General features: G+C 44.7%; 1 protein-coding gene across 1 annotated transcript in view; it reads right to left on the bottom strand.

Moving 5' to 3' along the window:
- MYO1B (myosin IB) overlaps positions 1-19,841 on the bottom strand; it is a 135,568-nt gene that overhangs the window by 100,625 nt on the left and 15,102 nt on the right. Inside the window, 1 exon segment of the mRNA XM_064158273.1 lies at positions 16,369-16,509. Coding sequence (XP_064014343.1) covers positions 16,369-16,503 — 135 coding nt within the window. The 5' untranslated portion in view covers positions 16,504-16,509.

Below are 19,841 nucleotides of genomic sequence, written 5' to 3'. Positions count from 1 at the left end.
AGGCTGCGACTTAAGTGAGGCACAATTCAAATCTCTCCTACACCACAACCCAAGAAGGAATGACCCCCAAAGGCACTCAGATACAGACTGTTGAGAAAATTCCCAAATAACAAAGACTTCTGCATGTGCTTATATACATTTTCTTCAAATAAGAAATAAGAATTGTTATAGTTTTGTTGTCCTTCTCCTCCTCACCAAGGGGGAAAAGTGTTTGTCATCTAATTTCTTTGGCTGAACCAGAAGAAAATGCACTTCTACAGTGTTTGCTTTGCTCTCTTAACACATGTGGCATTAGCAGTTTGTAAGCCTACAGAGCCTTAGAGAGACTAACAGATAACCATGAGTAAGAAGCTTTCCAGTCTTACTCAAGTACATGGGAAATCTCCCCAGTCAGAGGACTCTAACCTCCCAAAACATGCACACATCAAGTAATTTCTTCCTAAATCTTACAAATCTGTGAATGCTGCCTATTGTGAAATCAGTGCTGGAAAGTATTGTAAGAGAGATGAAGGCCAGAACCTGAAGATTCTATTTTGAAACCAGAGTGCTTTGGAACTCAAACCCTTGTCCTTTTCATCTATTCTGTTGCCATAGTAGTATACAATTTAATTGCTAAATTTCCTGAATTCCCCTGAGATGCCAAGGTAAAGGATAAGAAGTTAAAGTGAAACCCCCTGACTTTAAATGTTGAATACAGACCTTTGAATGAGGTTTATTTAGAACCATCTCTTCTAAAGACGACCAGAGCTAGGTATTGCTTAGCTGATGTACTTTGGGAACTCAAGTCAGCTGGTTGTTGTCAGATGTGAAGAAATACAGACCCATGCTTAAAATAAAAAGGTCAAATGACCATATAGAAACAAAAGACATAGATCCATAGATTCAATGACTCACAAAATTGGGTTAGAAGAGACTGTGAAGATCATCTAGTTCAAACCCTCCTGCTACGTGCAGGGGCACCTTCCACTGGGCCAGTTTGCTCGAGAACTCATTCAACCTGATCTTGACCATCTCCAGAGTGGGGACATCCATGCCAGGCAATCTGTTCCAGTGTCACACTACCCTCACTGTAAAGAATTTCTTCCTAAGTATCCATTCTGTATCTGCCCTCTTCAAGCTTCAATCCATTCCCTCTCATTCTATCACTAGAAGCCTTTCTAAAAAGTCCCTCCTCAGCTTTCTTGTAACCCCCTTCAGGTACTGGAGGTCTCCCTGGAGCCTTCTCTTCACCAGGCTGAACAGCCTGTCCCCATAGGTGAGGTTCTCCAGCCTTCTGATCATCTTTGTGGCCTCCTCTAGACCCACTACAGCAATTCCATGTCCCTCTTATGCTGGGGCCCCCAGATCTGGACACAGTACTGCAAGTGGGGTCTCACAAGAGCAAAGAAGAGGGAAAGAATTCCCTCCCTCATCCTTCTGGTCACACTGCTTTTGATGCAGCCCAGGATGCAAGTGCACATTGCTCATTTATGTCCATTTTAAACACCAAGCCAAAGCATGCCAAGGAACCATTGGTTTTGCTGCAAAGCTGCTTACCAGAACTAATACATTTCCACATCTCAAAATCCCACTATCTCAATGCTGATGCCCAATAGCTACATGCTACCCATGGTCTGTGGGATTCCACATAATGGGGATAAACAGATCCAGAAAATAGCTTTCCCACATAACATCTGCCTTCCCACCAGAATTCTAATATAAACAAACAAAATACATGGCTTAAATCCTTCAGCAAGCAACAAGCACACAAACATTCCACTGCTGAAAGCAGAACACTGAAGGGTAGTGGGAGCACCCCAGGGACCGAAGAGATGCTTCATTTTCCCTTCATAAGGAAAAAAACCTGAAACCCCAGAGGGATGTCCTCAAGATTATGAATGCACAGAATGCAGTCAGGAGATCTGACTTCTTTCTTGGTTTAGACATGGCCTCATTATGCAAGTTTGGACAAGATCTGCTATCTCCTCAGGTTTTGATAACTAGAGACTCTTGATACTACTCCTTCCTCCAAATTTCTGCCTCATTGCAGTAACTCACAAAGGCAAATTTTGCTTCCTTGGCACCTTTATCCAGAACCCAAACCAGAAGGACTCTCACTTGTTGTTTACCAGTGCATCTGTCATGTCACACTGTAATGGGCTAACCTTTTAGCCATGGAAAAGCTGAATTTCTAGCTGGATTTCTAACAGGTCAAATGACAACACATGCTGCACTCTCCACCAAAACAACTCACACCACTCATTCTTGTTTGGTAAGGAGTTTAACACCCCAAGCAGGAAGAAGACTCTAAACCACAATTCAACAGCAAAAGCTGGTAACAGTTCCTACATATCATGTCTAAGTACTGCTGGAGACAGAATGACCAAGACACTTTGATGCCTGACTTCCTCTCTCTAGGACTGGAAGCAAGCGTAATTATCTGGGCCAAGATATTGCAGCTACTTCCAACTTACTGTGCCTTGCACAGCCTTCTGTGCCTTTCTAACCCAACCAGCTTTAAGAGCAAGACAGTATAAGGCTCCTGCTGCTTGGGAGACACTACAGGCAGCAGCTGCTTCTCAGCCAAGCACCGAGGAAAGGTATTGCTAGAAAACAGCAAAGTGCCTGAAATGCCTGTAGACCTTTCCAGCTGAGAGGTTGCAAAAACCTTACATATAGCCTGGCAGAAGGTCCTAACACACCTTTGCAGCCAGGATGCACAAGCACTGCAGAGAAATCTTACACACAGGGAAGAGGTGGCACAGGCCAGCCTGAAAACTGCAGCTTTTAGAAAGATAGTAGTAGAGCTGACAGGAGAATTTCACACTGCAAGACAGAGTCTCTTAATGAAGTAATTTTTTCCTCCTGGAAAAGGTAGTCTTACAATACCGTAAGAGCCCAGAAGAGGCACTTAGTGCCATAGTCTAGTTGATTGGATAGGGCTGGGTGACAGGTTGGACTGGATGACCTTGGAGGTCTCTTCCAACCTGATTGACTCTATGAATAAGGACTCCAGCTGCAGGTGCTAGGGAATGTTACTGACAGCAGATGAGGCTGCAGCACAGGAGCTGCAGAGCTGGGGCTATCATAAAATTACAGAATCACGTTGGTTGGAAGTGAACTCCAAGGTTGTCAAGCCCAACCATTCTCTAACTCTACCAAGTCTGCTGCTAGCCAGGTCCCTCCCTCAGCATCACATCTTTGTTTCTTTGAAACAACTCCAGGGATGGGGATTCAGCTGCCCTGGAGAGTCTATCACAGGGTTTGAGAATCCTTTCAGTGAAGTTTTTTCTCATATTCAACGTAAACCTCCCCTGATGTAACTTGAGGACATCTCCTTTCCTCCTGCCACTTGCTACTAGGGAGAAGAGCTCAACGCCCACCTTGCTACACCCTCAGGTAGTGTAAGGAGCATGAAGCTCTCCCCTCAACCTCCTTTTCTCCAGGCTGAACAGCCCCACTTCCCTCAGCCATTCCTCACAAGACCTGTTTGCTAGACCCTAAATCTATATCCCAAAGCAAACAATTCTGACACAGGCAACCTACAGCCAAAAGGATAACAACAGTGCCAAAGAATACAGCCTTGACCCTGCAGGTCACTGCAGCTGTCTGAACAAGCTATGAGTAACCCATGCTGGCCAGGATCATGCCCCTAAACCGGGTTATAGTCTGACTTAGATCCAAGCTCCCAAGCAAGAGCAGAGAAGTCTGCCAAAGAAAGACACTCACATGACAAGTTGAAGCAAGTGTTGAAAGGGGGCGCATGGGCAGAGATTATTAAGCTTCTGAAGGGCACAGAAACCTCTCTGCTGCTTACCTGGTGATCATTATAACAGGCTCTAATAGCGTTAATGAGGCAGATTAATTACCACAGCTGCCAGCCTCTCTGACTACACTGGGATGCTTCTACAAAAACAAACACAACTCCTACGCAGGATACAGCTACAGATGAAACCTGTGAAGTCAGTGGTGAAGAAGTCAGATCAAAGCAGACATAAGAAATGTTAAGGCGAGCATTTAAGTACTCCCAGAACATGGGTCCTTGCTCACTTTTGATAGATAGACTTGTTTTCATAAGCAAACAGTAGCTGGGGATTGAATAGTGCCTGTGTCAAGAAACAACTGGTGAAACATCAGCAAGGCCACTCATTCCAAGATTAGTCACCATTTCTATACAAATAAAATATGGGAGGGTCTCTGCTCTTGTGAGGCCCCATCTCAAATACTGTGTCCAGTTCTGGTGTTCCCATCATAGGGACAGAACTGTTGGAGTGTGCCCAGAGGAGGGCCACAAAGATGGAGTGTCTCTGCTGTGAGGACAGGCTGAGGGAGCTGGGACTGTTCAATCATGAGAACAGAAGACTGAGGGGGCCTCCCAGTACCTAAAGGGAGCCCACAGAAAGGCTGGAGAGGGGTTTTCATCAGTGTGTCCAGTGACCCAGTGACAGGACAAGGGGGAATGGTTTTAAGCTGAGGGAGAGTAGGTTTAGACTGGATCTTTGGAAGTTCTTCAGTATGAGAGTGGTGAGACACTGGAATAGGTTTCCTGGAGTGCCTGTGAACGCTGCCTCCCTGGAGGTATTTAAAGGCAGACTGGATGGGGCCTAGAGCAACCAAGTCTGATTGAGAGGTGTCCTTGCCAACGGCAGGGGGATTGGAGTAAATAATTTCTGAGGCCACTTCTATCTTGAGCCATTCTATGATTATGATTTTAGGAAGTCTCCTGCCAGGCTGCAGCCAAGGCTAACCTATGCTCTTCAGGATGAGAATCACTTCCTACAGTGCTTGAATGATTTTCTCCTATTTCTATTATTTGCCAATCTTTCATTAGTCTTCCTTTTATTATTTTACTTCATATAACATCCACTGAAACCACTGCTAAATCCCCAAATGTTATCATCATCAGCCTGGTCCAATAGAAGGCGTCCCTGCCCCTGGCAGCGAGGTGGGAACCATATGATCTTTAAGGCCTCTTCCAACTGAAGTCATTCTGTGATGACCACAGTATTTTGGGGCAGAGCCAACACTGTAACTGGGGTCCTACTAGTAGCATTTCCAAAAATAATGAGGGTGTAAAGAAGAAGTCTCTGCACACAGCCTACAAGATGTGGTGTGATCCTTATGTTTTTTTACTCCTTTAGGCCCTACAAAAACAGGTGCCTCAAATGCTACACCCAGCATTGTGGGAGCTGCACACAAAGGAAAAGGAAACAAAGCACTGCCTTCAGGTAGGTAACTCTCCTCCCACTAAGCACTTCTAACTTTGAAGTAACCAACCTGCTGTCCGCAAAAACCTTTACTCCTCACTAGAGGCAAGTCAAAAAGTTGGTTTTACCAGGGCAGGCTGATGCCACGGACTGAGGAGCAATGGGGTTTCGAGCTAGATAACAAGCAAAGCAAGATTTACAAGGAGGTTGAATACAAATTCTTAGACCACAAACTATCACAGGAAAAGATGTGTCTTGGGCACGCAAACATCTGAAGCTGAAGTAGCAGTCTTCAAGGCCCAAGCCCACAGCAGCTGCAACAATATTATTACTACAAGTTAGTAGCTTTCCTCCGAGAGGGAAACTGTTGAGGCAGTTCTGAGAAAAAAATCCTCCAAGCAATGCAGGCATCCCCCATGAGAGGAAGAGAAGGAGATCTAAGGAACTTGGGTCCCCTGGGCCCCCATCACAGGCAGGATGGCTGGCTGTTCTGCTCCAGCTCTCAACCCATCCTGCCTTTTAAGACATGACTCAGTCATCACACCTGCCACTCCTTTAACTCCCAAAGGAAGACCAATAGTCCAGGATGCACATGTTGGAAAAACACAAGTCAATGCTACAAGGTACAAGAGAATAGAGTGACTGACTCTTCTGCATGTTGCTGCAGGAGCAGCAAAGGCAGAGACTGGCTACTGACAGGCATGCATGCAGCTAGGACTTCTCCAAAACCAGAGCAGACAACAACCCTGTGGCCAGCAGGTCAAGGGAGAAGATTCTGCTGCTCTACTCTATTCTGGTGAGAGCTCACCTGCAGCATTGGTCCAGCTCTAGAGCCCTCAGCACAGGAAGGACACGAACCTGTTCAAGTGGGTCCTGGAGGCCACAAAAATGATCCAAGGGCTGCAGCACCTCTGTTCTGAGAGCTGGGGTTGTTCAGCCTGGAGAAGGATTCAGGGAGAACTTACTGCAGCCTTTCAGTACTTAAAGGAGACAATAAGAAAGATAGGGACACTTTCTTAGCAGAGCCTGTTGTGGCAGTGCAAGAGGTGATGGTTTTAAACTGGAAGAAGGAGATTTAGACTAGATATAAGGAAGATTTTTTTTTTTTGGGTACACTGAGGATGATAAAACACTGCCCTAGGTTGCCCAGAATGGTGGCAGATGTCCTGTCCCTGGAAACACTCCAGGTCTGGTTGCCTGGGATTCTGAGCAGCCTGGTCTAGTTGAAAATGTCCCTGCTCATTGTGGGGGAGGTTGAGACCAGATGACTTCTAAAAGGTCCCTTCCAATCCATTCCATGGTTCTATAACCTTCTTTAAATCCCAAAGACAACATCTGGCCTCAAACCCAGCATCCTAAAGACCAGCATGATCACACTGACATCCGAAGGTAATTACACTGAGAACAAAACTAAACTTCAACAATCACAATGGAAATTTTCCCAGCAAGCTGCTTTTACGGTTATTAATATCACAAAACTCTGTTCTTTCCAACAGCAAGTGGGATGGTCATATAAAGCCCATGCAAACCAGGGCAACTGGTCTTATTCACACAGTTCTTTCCTTCACCCTCTTCAAAATGTAGCACCAGGAATAGCAGGGATCAGTGCACCTGAAACAAAGCCACTACATCTGACAGCAATTCAGTAAACTCCTAAATACCTGAACTCCTAAATGTGGTGGCTGAAAAGAGGGCAAATCAGCAACATACAGAGAAGTAGCGGAGTAAGGTCAAGTCAGAAACAAAAAGGCTACCCACAGCATCACAGAATGACAGGGGTTGGAAGTGACCTCAAAAGATCAAGTCTACCCCATGGCAAGAGCAGAATCACCTAGAGTAGGTCACACATCCAGGCAGGATTTGGATGTCTCCAGAGAAGGAGAATCCACAACCTCTCTGAGCAGCATGTTCCAGGACTGGCACCTTTAGAGTGAAAAAAAATTTTGCTTATGCTCACATGGAACCTCCTTTGTTCCAGCTTGCACCCATTGCCCCTTGTCCTGTCACTGGACATCACTGAGTAGAGCCTGGCTCTGTCCTCCTGACACTGCTCTTCACATTTTTATGAACATGAATGAGGCCACCTCTCAGCATCCTCTTCTCCAAACTGAAGAGCCCCAGCTCCCTCTGCCTCTCCTCACATGGGAGGTGTTCCACAGCCTTAAGCAGCTTTGTGACTCTTTGCTGGACTCTTTCAAGCAGTTCCCTCAGGTCCTTCTTGAGCTGAGGGGCCCAAAACTGGACACAATATTCCAGATGTGGGCTCACTAGGGTGGAGTAGAGGGGCAGGAGAACCTCTCTGGATCTACTAACCACACCCCTTCTAATCCACCCCAGGATGCCACTGGCTTTCTTGGCCACAAGAAATAAAATACCCCTTAAATACGAAACCAATATTGACCAGCAGGAAGCAGCTCAGTCTGTCAAACAAGCACATCACAATATTCACGCCACCAGAAGAAAGGATGTTATCTCTAAACCAGCCAGCACTGAGTTATGACACTGGAATGCCAAAAATGTAATGTTTCAGTGATAAAACAACGTGTGTTCAGTACCCTCAGAGTGCTCCTGCCCAAAACAGCCCACAAACTCCATGCACAGAAAAGACAAAATAAATGCTGACCTCAGAGAAAGAGTCTGGTTTCTTTTAAGAACAAAAAGCAAACAAACATTTTCTTGTAAAGAACAAAATGTTGACCTCTGCAAATCTGGGAAGACTTCAAGAAACAACATAACTGCAGGGAAAAATGTGCAGGGCATCAGAATAAATCTGCATCTGGCCACTACAGGCTGACTCCCAGAAGCCTACACAGCTCTGCTCCCGTCCAGACTCCTCACACCTCCCTTGCTGCTTCCACACGCCTCAAAAAAGCAAGATAACCAATACAAAAGAAGTTCAGACCAATACACATACAGACAGAAACACGTATATATTTATACATAGAATCACAAAGTCATTAAGGCTGGAAAAGACCTCCACGATTATCAAGTCCAATTATTGACCCAACACTGCCAAGTTCACCACTAAACCACATTCCTGAGGACATCTTATAACCATAGAATCATTTTGGTTGGAAAAGACATTTAAGATCATCAAGTCCAACCATTAGCCCAACACTCTCTCCAGTAGATGCCTGTCTCTCCATCTGGGGAACCTAGAACCAGTCACAGTGTTCTTGGTGTGGTGTCCTCAGGGCAGAGTGGAGGGAAAGAACCTTAGACCTGCTGAAAACACTTTTCTTGACACACCCCAGAATGCCATTTGCCTTTTGGCCACACAGGCATATTGTTGTCCCATGGATAACTTGCTGTCCACTAGAACTTCAAGGTCTTTCTCCAGGGAGCAGCTTTCCAGCAGGACAACCCCTATTCTGTACTGATATCTGCTGATATTCTTCTCCATATGCAGGACTCTGAACTTGTCCTTATTGAACCTCACAAGGTTCCCCTCTGCCCAGCTCTCCAGCCTGTCCGGAACTTGCTGGATGGCAGTGCAGCCTGATAAGGTGACAGACACCCCTCCCAATTTGGTGAACTTGCTGAGGGTGCACTTGATCCCCTCATCCAGATTATTGATGAAGATATTCAAACATCCTCTTCTGCAGTTGCTTCAGCTGCTCCTCACAATACTGTGCTCTAGAAGGCAATGGCACAATTGATGCCAAGTTCCTGCCCTTCAAGAGTCAGCATCCCAAAATACAAAGCAAAAGGAACTGCTGAACTGGATTCGCTGAGCATATTCCAGCCAATTTAGGAGGGGAGAAAAAGGGATCAAAATAAGAATTTCAAGGAGGGAGTTTAACAAAATGAATCCAAACTCATCAGTCACACACCAGCTGAATTTAATGAATGTATTTGAAGTTGCCCAGGCAGCCTCCAGGTCACACATTTTAACCACACAAACTGCTCCCTGGAACCTTCAAATAACCAACATTGTGGAGTTGTTTTGGGTTTTTTTCCTTGCTGTGTTGCCCGTGAGCCACATTTTACTCTGTGAAGTTACAGAAAAACTCTCAGTGTTCTGTTTCTGGTATTTAGAGAAAAAGAGCTTTAGCAGATAATTGATGTGAATGTTATCAATGGAAAGTTTCAAAGCTGTGAGAACAACACAATAAAACAATCAGCTTTCTAATGAGACCTTTCTTGAGCAGACATAGCCCAGATATTTCCAGACATGACTAAGCTCCAAGATTCTCATTTCCAATTAACACATGCATGTTACTCAATGAGCCCTTCCCCTCCCAAAGCCACTCAGCATGAGATTACTGCAGAATCTGATGGTCTTTAGGAGAATATTTGGCCTAACTCCAGCTCCACTGGCCTTCACACTTGTTTTTATAAGCACAGCCTCCAGCTTTGCACTCTGGAATGCAACCTAACACCCAAGGCCATTAAACTTTCCATCAAATACACATTAAATTGAACAACGGGTAATCAAACTCTAGTCTGCTCTCTGTTAGGAGTACACTTATGGCCTTGTTTTGCACCATGGCATGAAACTTAGGGCCAACTTTCTTGAAGGGCTTACAGTGACCATAGCCAGGATGGTACAGGGATCCAGATCTGAAAGCTTTTGCAAGCGGAGTTCTTACGGAGAAGATCAAAGATTGCAAAGGGATAAATGGAGCTGCAACAGCAAACATTCTTTCACAGTAGTTATGTTTGATGCTGAACTACTAGGAAAAACAAAACTTCTACTCTTTTCCTGTGGAATGAGCCCATTGATCCCTTAATTTTTGGCTACGGGGAGAGACTGGGCACTGTTCACTGATGGTTTGATCCAATTCTCACATTTCATAAAATAATAAGACAGTTTGGGTTGGAAAAGACATTCAAAGATCACTTAGCCCAAGCCCTCTGCAACAAGCAGAGACAACTTCAACAAGATCAGGTTACTCAGAGCCCTATCAAACCAAATCTGGATGTGTTTTCAGGGGTAGGGCATCTACCACCTCCCTGTGCAACATGTTTTATCACCACATTAAAAAGTCTCCCCCATCATCTAGTCTAAAACTCCCTCTTTTACTTTCAAACCATCACCCCTCTCTTGTCACAACAGGCAGTGCTAAAGAAGGTTGACCTCATCCTTCTTACAAGCCCCCTCTGTTGGTTTACCTCTCAATTATGCAACATCTGGCTAACTTTCCAGCATTTTCAAAGCTACCCATGGTCACATACCTCACAATAAAAACCCTTCTGAAGGTTATAACTGCAACTCCATTTGAAAACTAACATATGCAGCCAAGATATAGCCTTCAGTCTACAAGAAACAGCTTTAGAAACTGATGTTGAGTCAGCTTGGGTTTACTGCAGTAGAAACATTTCTCTCTGTTCACATGGCTTTATCTTGACTTAGTTTTTTTTTAAACTTGGACACAACTTTTGGTAATTCCTACAACAGCACCACTTACATGAAGGCTGAACCTGGCCCCACAGCCAAGCCATCTGTGGAAGGCTCTGGAGGTGGACACAGCATTCCAGATGAGGTCTCACCAGAGCACAGTGGCAGAATCATCTCTCAACCCACTGGCCACACTTCTTTTGACACAGCCCAGGATGCCATTGGCTTTCTGGGCTGCAAGCTCACACTGTTGGCTCATGTCCAGGTTCTCAACTCTGAATGGACCTATCCATTCTTAGTGCCCTCTGAAAGGGTCCCAAGGGGTTACAATGCTGTCACATTTTTAAGCAGGACAGATTGCTCTAATGCCTGTGGGGCAAAAGAAGACCTCTCCACACACAGGATTGGAGTATTTAAATTTTTAAATGGAAAAAGCTATTCACAAGCTACAATACTACAATATTACAACACACAGAAGTGAGCATAACAAAGCATACAAACCACAAAGCAATACATAATCTGGGTTTAACACAGAAGCTCACTAAAAAGTGTGCCCAGCAAGACTAGGGAGCTTCTTCTCCTCCTCTACTCTGCCCTAATGAGACCAAACCTGGAATACTGTGTCAAATTTTGGGCTCTCCAGTTCAGGAGAGACAGGGACCTGCTGGAAAGAGCCCAGTGGAGAGCCATGAGGATGACTGGAAGACTTGAGTATCTCCTCTACAGAGACAGGCTGAGAGGCCTGGGGCTGTTTGTTTAGTCTGGAGAAGAGAAGGCTGGGAGGAGATCTCATCAATGTCTATAAATATCTGAGGAGTGGGTGTCAAGTGGATGGGGTCAATCTCTTTTTGGTGGTCAGCAGCAATAAGGCAAGGAGCAACAGATACAACCTGGCACATAGACTTCACCTCAACGGGAGGAGAAACTTCTTTATAGTGAGGGTTACAGAGCCCTGGAACAGGCTGCTCAGAGAAGTTATGGAGCCTCCCTCTGTGGAGACTTTCAAAACCTGCCTACATGCATTCATGTGTGAACTACCCTAGGGGATCCTGCCTTGGCAGAGGGGTTGGACTCGATCTCTGGAGGTCCCTTCCAACCTCTAAGGTTCTGTGATTAAGCCAAAAGCTTCACACAACAACCTCCACTGAATCCAACCAAAACCCAATATGCCTTTTCTCTCTTCCTGGGGTTTAACATAAGTCCCAGGGCTCTTTCTTTCCCCCAATATTGCTAGGCTGGTGTCAGGGTGGCCAGGCCTGAAAACTACCTCCCCTTATCTCCTGGCCCTAGGCACAAGCAGGCCAATATTGGTGCAGCAACAATTAGTTTGACCTTGCAGGCCGCAGCTAAGACAGAAACCATCCTTCCCCCCACACCAGATAAGGGAGCTCACTGCATGCGGGGATGTGCAGAGGAAGAAAGAGAAAGAGGTAGTTTTGCAGCCATCTTATGAAGAGATAGCAGGATTATGGGGTCGAATATCAAAAATTACCATTTCCTGGCTCCACCTCCTGGACCTTTCTGGAGGACTCAACTCTGTGGCTTTCTTAAGGGGCAACCAGGCTGAACCTGCAGCACTTGCATAATGCAGCTTGTTAGTGCTGAGGAGATCTGCAGTCTTCACAGAACCACAGAAACATCCTGCCCGGAAAAGACCCCCGGGATTATCAAGCCCACCTGTCTCTGTTGAGCACCAACAGCAGCTCTCTAATAGTCCAACTCAGGGTGCCCAGGGCAGCATGCAAACTATCATTTTATGTGGTAAACCAAACATCATTTCCACAAGCAGCAAAGGTTACATTGTAATCACAGAATGGTTTAGGTTGGAAGGGACCTCAAAGATCACCCAGTTCCAACCCCCTGCCATAGGCAGGGACACCTCCTACTAGAACAGGTCGCTCAAGGCCTCATCCAACCTGGCCTTGAACACCTCCAGAGAGAGCATCCACAACCTCCCTCAGCAACCTGTTCCAGTGTCTCACCACCCTCACTGTAAAGAATCCTTTCCTAACATCCAGTTTAAATCTCCTCTCTGCCAGTTTAAACCCATTACTCCTCATCCTGTCATTACAAGACCTTGTAAATAGTCCCTCCCCAGTTCTCCTGTAGGCCCCCTTCAGATACTGAAAGGCCACTACAAGGTCTGCTTAAAGCCTTCTCTTCTCCAGGCTGAAAAGCCCCAAACTCTCATAGCAGAGCTGCTCCATCTAGAAAACCAATTGTAGTTTTCCTGCATGAAGCTTGGGGAGGTAAGAGCAGGTGGCAAAAAGAAAGGAGAGAAGAGTTTGCACTTGATCATTAAGGAGGTTGTTATCCTGAGCACCATTCCAGCTGTTTCTACTTAAAGTGTTTCTAAAACATGCAACAGTGGCAAGAAACTTACATGGCAGCAGATCTCAAAGAATCCCAGCATGGTGGGACTGGGAAAGGACATCTGGAGATCATCCAGCCAACCTGCCCTGTTAAAGCAGAGTTGCCCACAGCAGGTTGCACAGGATCACAATGTCCAGGCAAATTTGGACTCTCCCCAGAGAAAGAGACTCCACAACCTCTCTGGGCAGCCTACTCCAATGCTTTGGCACCCTCACAGGAAAGAAGTTTCTTTCAACCACACACCATGGTAGGACTCTGTAATTCCATGACTTCCTAGAAAGAGGATCACAGGATGTTGGGGGTTGGAAAGGACCTCTGGAGATCGAGTCCAACCCTCCTGCCAGAGCAGGCACGAAATCTAGCACAGGTCACACAGGAATGTATCCAGACAGGGCATGAAAGTCTCCAGAGGAGATCCCACAACCTATCTGGGCAGCCTGTTCCAGTGCTCTGTGACCCTTACAATAAAAAAGTTCTTCCTCTTCTTGAGGTGGAACTTTCTGTCCTGTAGTTTGTATCCATTGCCCCATGTCCTATCCCAGGGGACAACTGAGAAGAGATTATCCCCTCCCTCTTGACCCCCAGCCCTCAGATATTTATAAACATTTATTAGATCCCCTCTAACTCTTCTCTTCTCCAGACCAAGAAACCCCAGGTCTCACAGTCTCTCCTCATAGGGCAGTGCTCCAGTGCCTTCATCATCTCAGTAGAAGGACAGCAAACTGGAGTCTGGTATCTACCTGCCTGTATCAAGAAGTTATCAGGAGGAAACAGATCACAGCAAGGAATGAGGAAATTTAAGATTTTTTTTTTGCAAATGTAACTCTCAAAGTTACTGAGAAGATTTTTTTTTTAAATTGTTAAGAAGAAATCCTTCCACGAGTACAGATCCTTTTAGGTTTTTTTCTCTAGCAAGGTTTCAAAGGATATTGAGAGTCATTGTCTTAATTTAATTTTCTGGTTAATTAAAATTGTAATTTCAAACTTAAGGAGCAAACAGACAGGAGTAAAAGCGACAAAAAGAGCAGATAGGTGCCTACAGAAAATGACACAAACATAGCTGAGTAGGAAATTGATTCTGGAAGGAGGACATGGCAGACACTTAATAGGAAAGACACAAGAGTACGGCCATTGATTCATAGATTCACAGAATGGTTTCGGTTGGAAGGGACCTTAAAGATCATCTAGTTCAAACCCTCCTGCCATGGGCAGGAACATCTTCCACTATACCAGGCTGCTCAAGGCCTCATCCATCCTGGCCTTGAACACCTCCAGGGAGGAGGCAGCATTGGAAAAGAAAACAAAAGTATCACAGATGCTGCCACTCTGGATGATAGAAAGGAAAACATATAATGAAACTGTGAAGATTCAAATGCTCAGCAAGAAGGAAAAAATATAGTCACGCTAAAAATTAAAAAGGGATGAGGCCTAAGCTATCATTAAGCACAGAACACAACTGTTCTATTGTAATAATTTCCAGATGCAAGTCATAGCTGTATGCTTTGGCAAAAACATTTCAGCTTTACTCCTACCCAACTCATATTTATGCAGATTCACAGACTGCATTGGGTTGGAAGGGACTCTCAAAGCTCTTCTTACCCAACCCCCCTGTAGTCAGCTCCAATGAGAGATCAGGCTACCCAGGGACACATCAAGCCTGAGTTTGAATGTCTCCAGGAATGGGGCTTCAACCATATCCCTGGGAAGGCTGTTCCAGTATTTCACCACTCTCATTGTAAAGAACTTCCTCCTTATGTCCATCCTCAGTCCACTCTGCTCCAGTATCATCCTATTGCCACAAGAACTTCTAAACAGTCCTTCCCCAGCTTTCCTGTAACTCCCCTTCAGATATTGAAATACAGCTCTAAAGTCTCCCTGGAGCCTTCTGTTCTCCAAGCTTAACAGCCCCAACTCTCTCAGCCTCTCTTCATAGGAGAGGTGTCCCAGCTCCCTGATCACCTTTGTGGCCCTCATCTGGACCTGCTACAGCAGGTCCACGTCTCTCTTGTGTGGGGGCGCCCACAGAAGCTGCAGAATCACCTCTATCAACCTGCTGGCCATGCTGCTTTTCATGCAGCCAATTGCTTTCAGCAGCAGCCTTGGAATGCCTCTACAAATCACTACAGGCATACAGCCTGAGCAGCGCAACAGCCACCATATTGTGCACATTTTAACAAAAAGGGAAGAAAAAGATGAAGCAGGAAATAACAGGCTTAACTGTAATCACAACTTGCCTCTTCATTCCCCACCTGCATTTCAACTGCCAGTTCACAACATCTCTCCTATCAATCATCACTTGGACATTAACATGCCTGAAGATTTTTATTACTTCCACATATATCCAAGCTCAAAGTTTCCAGCTTAAATCCTAATCATTCTAATATATTTTTTCAGATCAAACCTACTAGGCAACACTTAAGGCAACCCTAGCATACTCTAAGCTTGTATTGTTTCACAGAATCACAGGATGCATCCAGATGGAAGAAACCTCAAAGACCATCCAGTCCAACCCTCACATCAGTGCTGAAGAGTCAACACTAAATCATGCCCCTAAGTGCCAGGCCCACATGCGGCTTGAACGCCTCATGGGATGGTGACTCTACCACCACCACCACAGGCAGACCATTCCAATGTTTAAGAGCCCTTTCAGTGAAGAAATGTTTTCTAGTCATCAGCCTAGATCCCTTCTGGTGTAGCTTGAAACCACTTCCCCATGTCCTGTCACTTGTCACCAAGAAGCAGCAGCTGCCCCCTCCTCACTCCAACCTCTCTTCAGGTAGCCACAGAGAGTGATATGGTCTCTCTTCAGCCTCCTCTTCAGACTGAGCAACCTCAGCTCCCTCAGATGCTCCCCATAAACCATGTGCTCCAAGCCCTTCTCTGGATATGCTCCAGCACCTCACTGTCATTTTAGAGTAGCCCAGAACTGAACACAGCACTCGAGGTGTAGCCTCACCAGTGCTGAGTGCAGGGGGATGATGACCAACCTGTTCCTACTGGCCACAGCGTTTCTAGTACAAGTCAGATACCATTGGCTTCCTAGGCCACCTGGGCACACCACTGACTCATATTCAGTCAACTGGCATTAACCTTCTCCAACATTCTGGAAATGCCTTCCCTTTAAGTGAATTACTTACAATTGCAACATCTTCTGACAACAGAAGTATCAAAGTTATTGTCAAAATTAGGGCTGGAACTGTGAGGTTTTTGTGAAAATCACAGGATGAACATACTGTGAAATGAGGAAAAAGGAAAGAAAAGGAAAAATATCCCAGATGGAAGAGATCAAATGCAAACAATGCAGTACAGGAAAGGCTACAGCACAAGTAAGGTTTAAAATATCCCTGATACAATAGGTTGTGTTCAAGTATTCAGTCTGTGTGTGACCTTTCAGGGATGACAATGGAGCTCCTCCCAGTCTGAGGTTATTTGTTAACATGTACTTACACATACTCCACATGTACTCACATATACTTCGTTGTGATCGAAACGCTTTTTCAGATTGTCGATGAATGAATCTTCATCAAGTGGCTCCAGAAGGACCATATCTCCCACCCCAATCATGTCATCCAAGAGTGATGTTTTGACCTCCATTTTGGCCATTTCCTCCTGCAAAGAAAGAAAGAGCAAAGTTAAGCCAACATTATTCCAATTATTCACAGGCATTTTCCAGTAACGCTATTTAAGGAATACAAGTTAAAAACTCAACTGAATGTCATTGCTTTATTTTTATTTCTTCCAAGGAATGTTCCAAATACTGTTTTCTTTAACCAGCTAGTCCACACAATTCCAAAAACTTAACTTCTAACAGCCAGCAGTACCTTCTGGTCCTGCAATATACTGGAGGCATTCAAGGCCAGGTTGGATGAGATCTTGAGCAACCTGAATTAGTGGAAGTTGTCTCTGTCCATGTCAGAGGGTTGGAAATAGATGATCTTTAAGGTCCTTTGAACTTAGACCATTCTGTGAATCTATTAAATGTGAAACTGCAAGAAACAGGAATGAGAATTCCAGCAGGCACCACATCCAGACTGATTTCAACATATTGTGCAAGGCTATGCAAAGCCAAGTATTATCCAAAGCTTTACCAACATCTCCAGTGAATCAAATTAGGGTTTAATTTTGTCAAAGCTGTATTCTGAATTTCTTTCTCATCTTCATTTGCATTTCTCTAACTCCACCAACCTCTAAATAGAAACTACTAAGTGAAACCCACTCAAAGACAAAACCTGAGCTAGTTTATCTCAATTCATGAAGCCTGTATCCCAGAGTGTCTCTATTCCAGTACAGAACTGCTCATGGTCACATGAGGCTTCCAAATTACTTCATTTTCTAGCCAGACCAATTTAAGTTAGGGCTCTTTTGGTAACTTTATTGCTGAAGGGAGCCTATTTGCTGAGCAGCAACAATACAGCTGACAAGTGGAACCTCTGCATCTACTTAGCTGAAGTGACAAAAGGCAAAAGCTGAGAGCCATGATCAAGCGAAATAACCAAGTCTGATAAAGGTAGTAATTAAGACAAAGTCATCATGGTCAGCCCAAGACATGACACCAATTTGATCCTCCCAGCCCTCTTATCCTTTCAATGCAAATGCCGAGGAAGATTAACTCAGCTCTTCAAGAACTGAAGGCACACAGTCAGTACTTTCTGCTGACATGATGAGGCAGAAAATAGAGCATATTAGCAGAGGTGGCATGGAGTCAGAGGTGGGAGAACAGTTTTGCTGATGACACAAACCAAGAATTGGCACCTGGTTTCAGGCACAACGACCCCATGCAAGGCTACAGGCCTGGGAAAGAGTGGCTGGAGAACTGCCCAGCAGGAAAGGGCACGAGTGTGTTGGTCAACAGCTGGCTGAATACGGGTCAGCAGCATGCTCAGGTGGCCAAGATGGCAAACAGCATCCCAATATGGATAAGCAATGGTGTGGGCACAGGAGCAGGGAAGTGATTATTCCCATGTACTCAACACTGGTGAGGTCACATCATGAATACTGTGTTCAGTTTTGAGGCTCTAACTACAAGAAGGACATTGAGGTGCTGGAGCATGTCCAGAGAAGGGCAATGAAGCTGGTGAAAGGTCTGGAGAACAGGTCTTATAAGGAGCAGCTGAAGGAACTGGGGTTGTTCATCCTGGAAAAAAAGGAGGTTGAGGGGAGACCTCACTCTCTACAACTCCCTGATAGTGAGGTGGAGGTCAGTCTCCTCTCCCAAGTGACAAGATGAGAGGAAATGGCCTCAAGTTGCACTAGGAGGTTTAGGTTGGACATTAGGAAAAAATGAGCACACTGAAGGAGAGCTCAAGCACTGGATCAGTTGTGGAATCTCCATCCCTGGAAGTATTCAAAACCTTCACAGGTGTTGTGCTTCAGGCTGTGGTTTAGTGGTGACTTGGCAATGTTGGACTCAATGACCTTGGAGGTCTTTTCCAGCCTTTACAACTCTATGATTCTACTGCACAGCTACACAAACCAACAGGTGAACTTCACCAGTCAGCTGTACACTCAGCTGTGAACTGCTACCAGGCTGTCCTGGCTCCTCCTGTTATTGTAGCATATTTTAACTCTAAATACTTGTTCTTGTTTTCCAAAATGCCTTTGAGCAGCTATTACCTGATATGCTCAAAGATAATTTGTCACAGCAGCCATTCATCAGCTAACTGATTTAATGCAAGCAAAGTCTTCCATCTCTTGCTTTTGATCCCAGCCACTGCACTACTACATGCTATTTGGTTTGTTTTTTCCTTTTTGAGCACTGAGTGACATCTGAGGGATATTAGATCCAGACTTAAGTCCTTTTTGATGCTTTTCCAAATTCAACTATGAGAAGCACATCTCCACAGGCAGCTAAAATGGAAGTGGCACAACAAGAGCCCCAAACCTGAACCAAGCCTGGGAATAGTGAGAAATTCACACGGAAATGCAAAACCAGCACTGAACTACACTAACCAACCAAAGCTGAGACAACTCTGCTAAACAAACAACAGACCATTTACTTTAAAGAAAACCACTGGACAAATATTTTCATAGAGAAAGATGCTTTTGCTCTTGAAAGTTCACCTCTCTGAACCTCCAAAAAAAAAAAAAAAAATCCAAACATTCCCCAAATCTTTTCAGAGGTATCACTACAACTTCTGCAACCCATTAAGACAAATTCTTTCAACTACCAGTCTTGCTTCAATGACCTAATTACTTCCCATGCATCAACTAATGCTCAAATAATTTTTGAAGACTGAAAAAGAAGGCGGAAAAATTCCTTCTAAAGTATGGTACTTATTAAATATTGGGTCTGTAGCCAAAGGGGGAAAAAAAGCTAGCATAAAAAATCCTAATATGGGCAATTTCAACCTAAAATTTAAGTTCTAAGTAGTATACCTCATCTACTATTGTGAATGACATACCATCTACCACCACTTCATGCATCACACCTTGGGAATTTCAAGACCAAAAGCATCCAAACTCACCGAGAAGGTTCATGTATTCCTAAACTCTAAGGAATGTTTTGGAGAAGAGGTGCACAAAGATGCTACACAGACACATAGAATGGCTCAGGTTGGAAGGTACCTGAGAGATTACCTACTTCAATCTCACTGCCACAGGCAGGGACACATTCCACCAGACCCGGTTGCTCAAAGCCACATCCAACCTGGCGCTGAACATCTCCAGAGGTGAATTCGTGACCTCCCTGGATAACCTGTTCCAGATTCTTCCTCAAACATTCCCTGAGCTCTCCTACACCTATTTATCACTTGAGTCTCACTCCAAATTTAACCCTTCTATGCCTAAAGGAAACACCAACAGCATTTTAAATATCTCCATTCTCTCTAGATTATCAAATCTGTTCTTCACTTTGGTCTCATATTTAAGAAGTGAGAAAATTTCCAACATATTTCCATTCTCAGAAAAATAAAAATCATTCAGTAACTCTTCACAGCTTGATT

This window comes from Pogoniulus pusillus, chromosome 2 (genome assembly GCF_015220805.1).
Source record: "Pogoniulus pusillus isolate bPogPus1 chromosome 2, bPogPus1.pri, whole genome shotgun sequence".
Lineage (NCBI taxonomy): Eukaryota > Metazoa > Chordata > Aves > Piciformes > Lybiidae > Pogoniulus > Pogoniulus pusillus.
The sequence above is the reverse complement of the archived record's forward strand: the minus strand, read 5'-3'. Positions and strand labels throughout refer to the sequence as shown.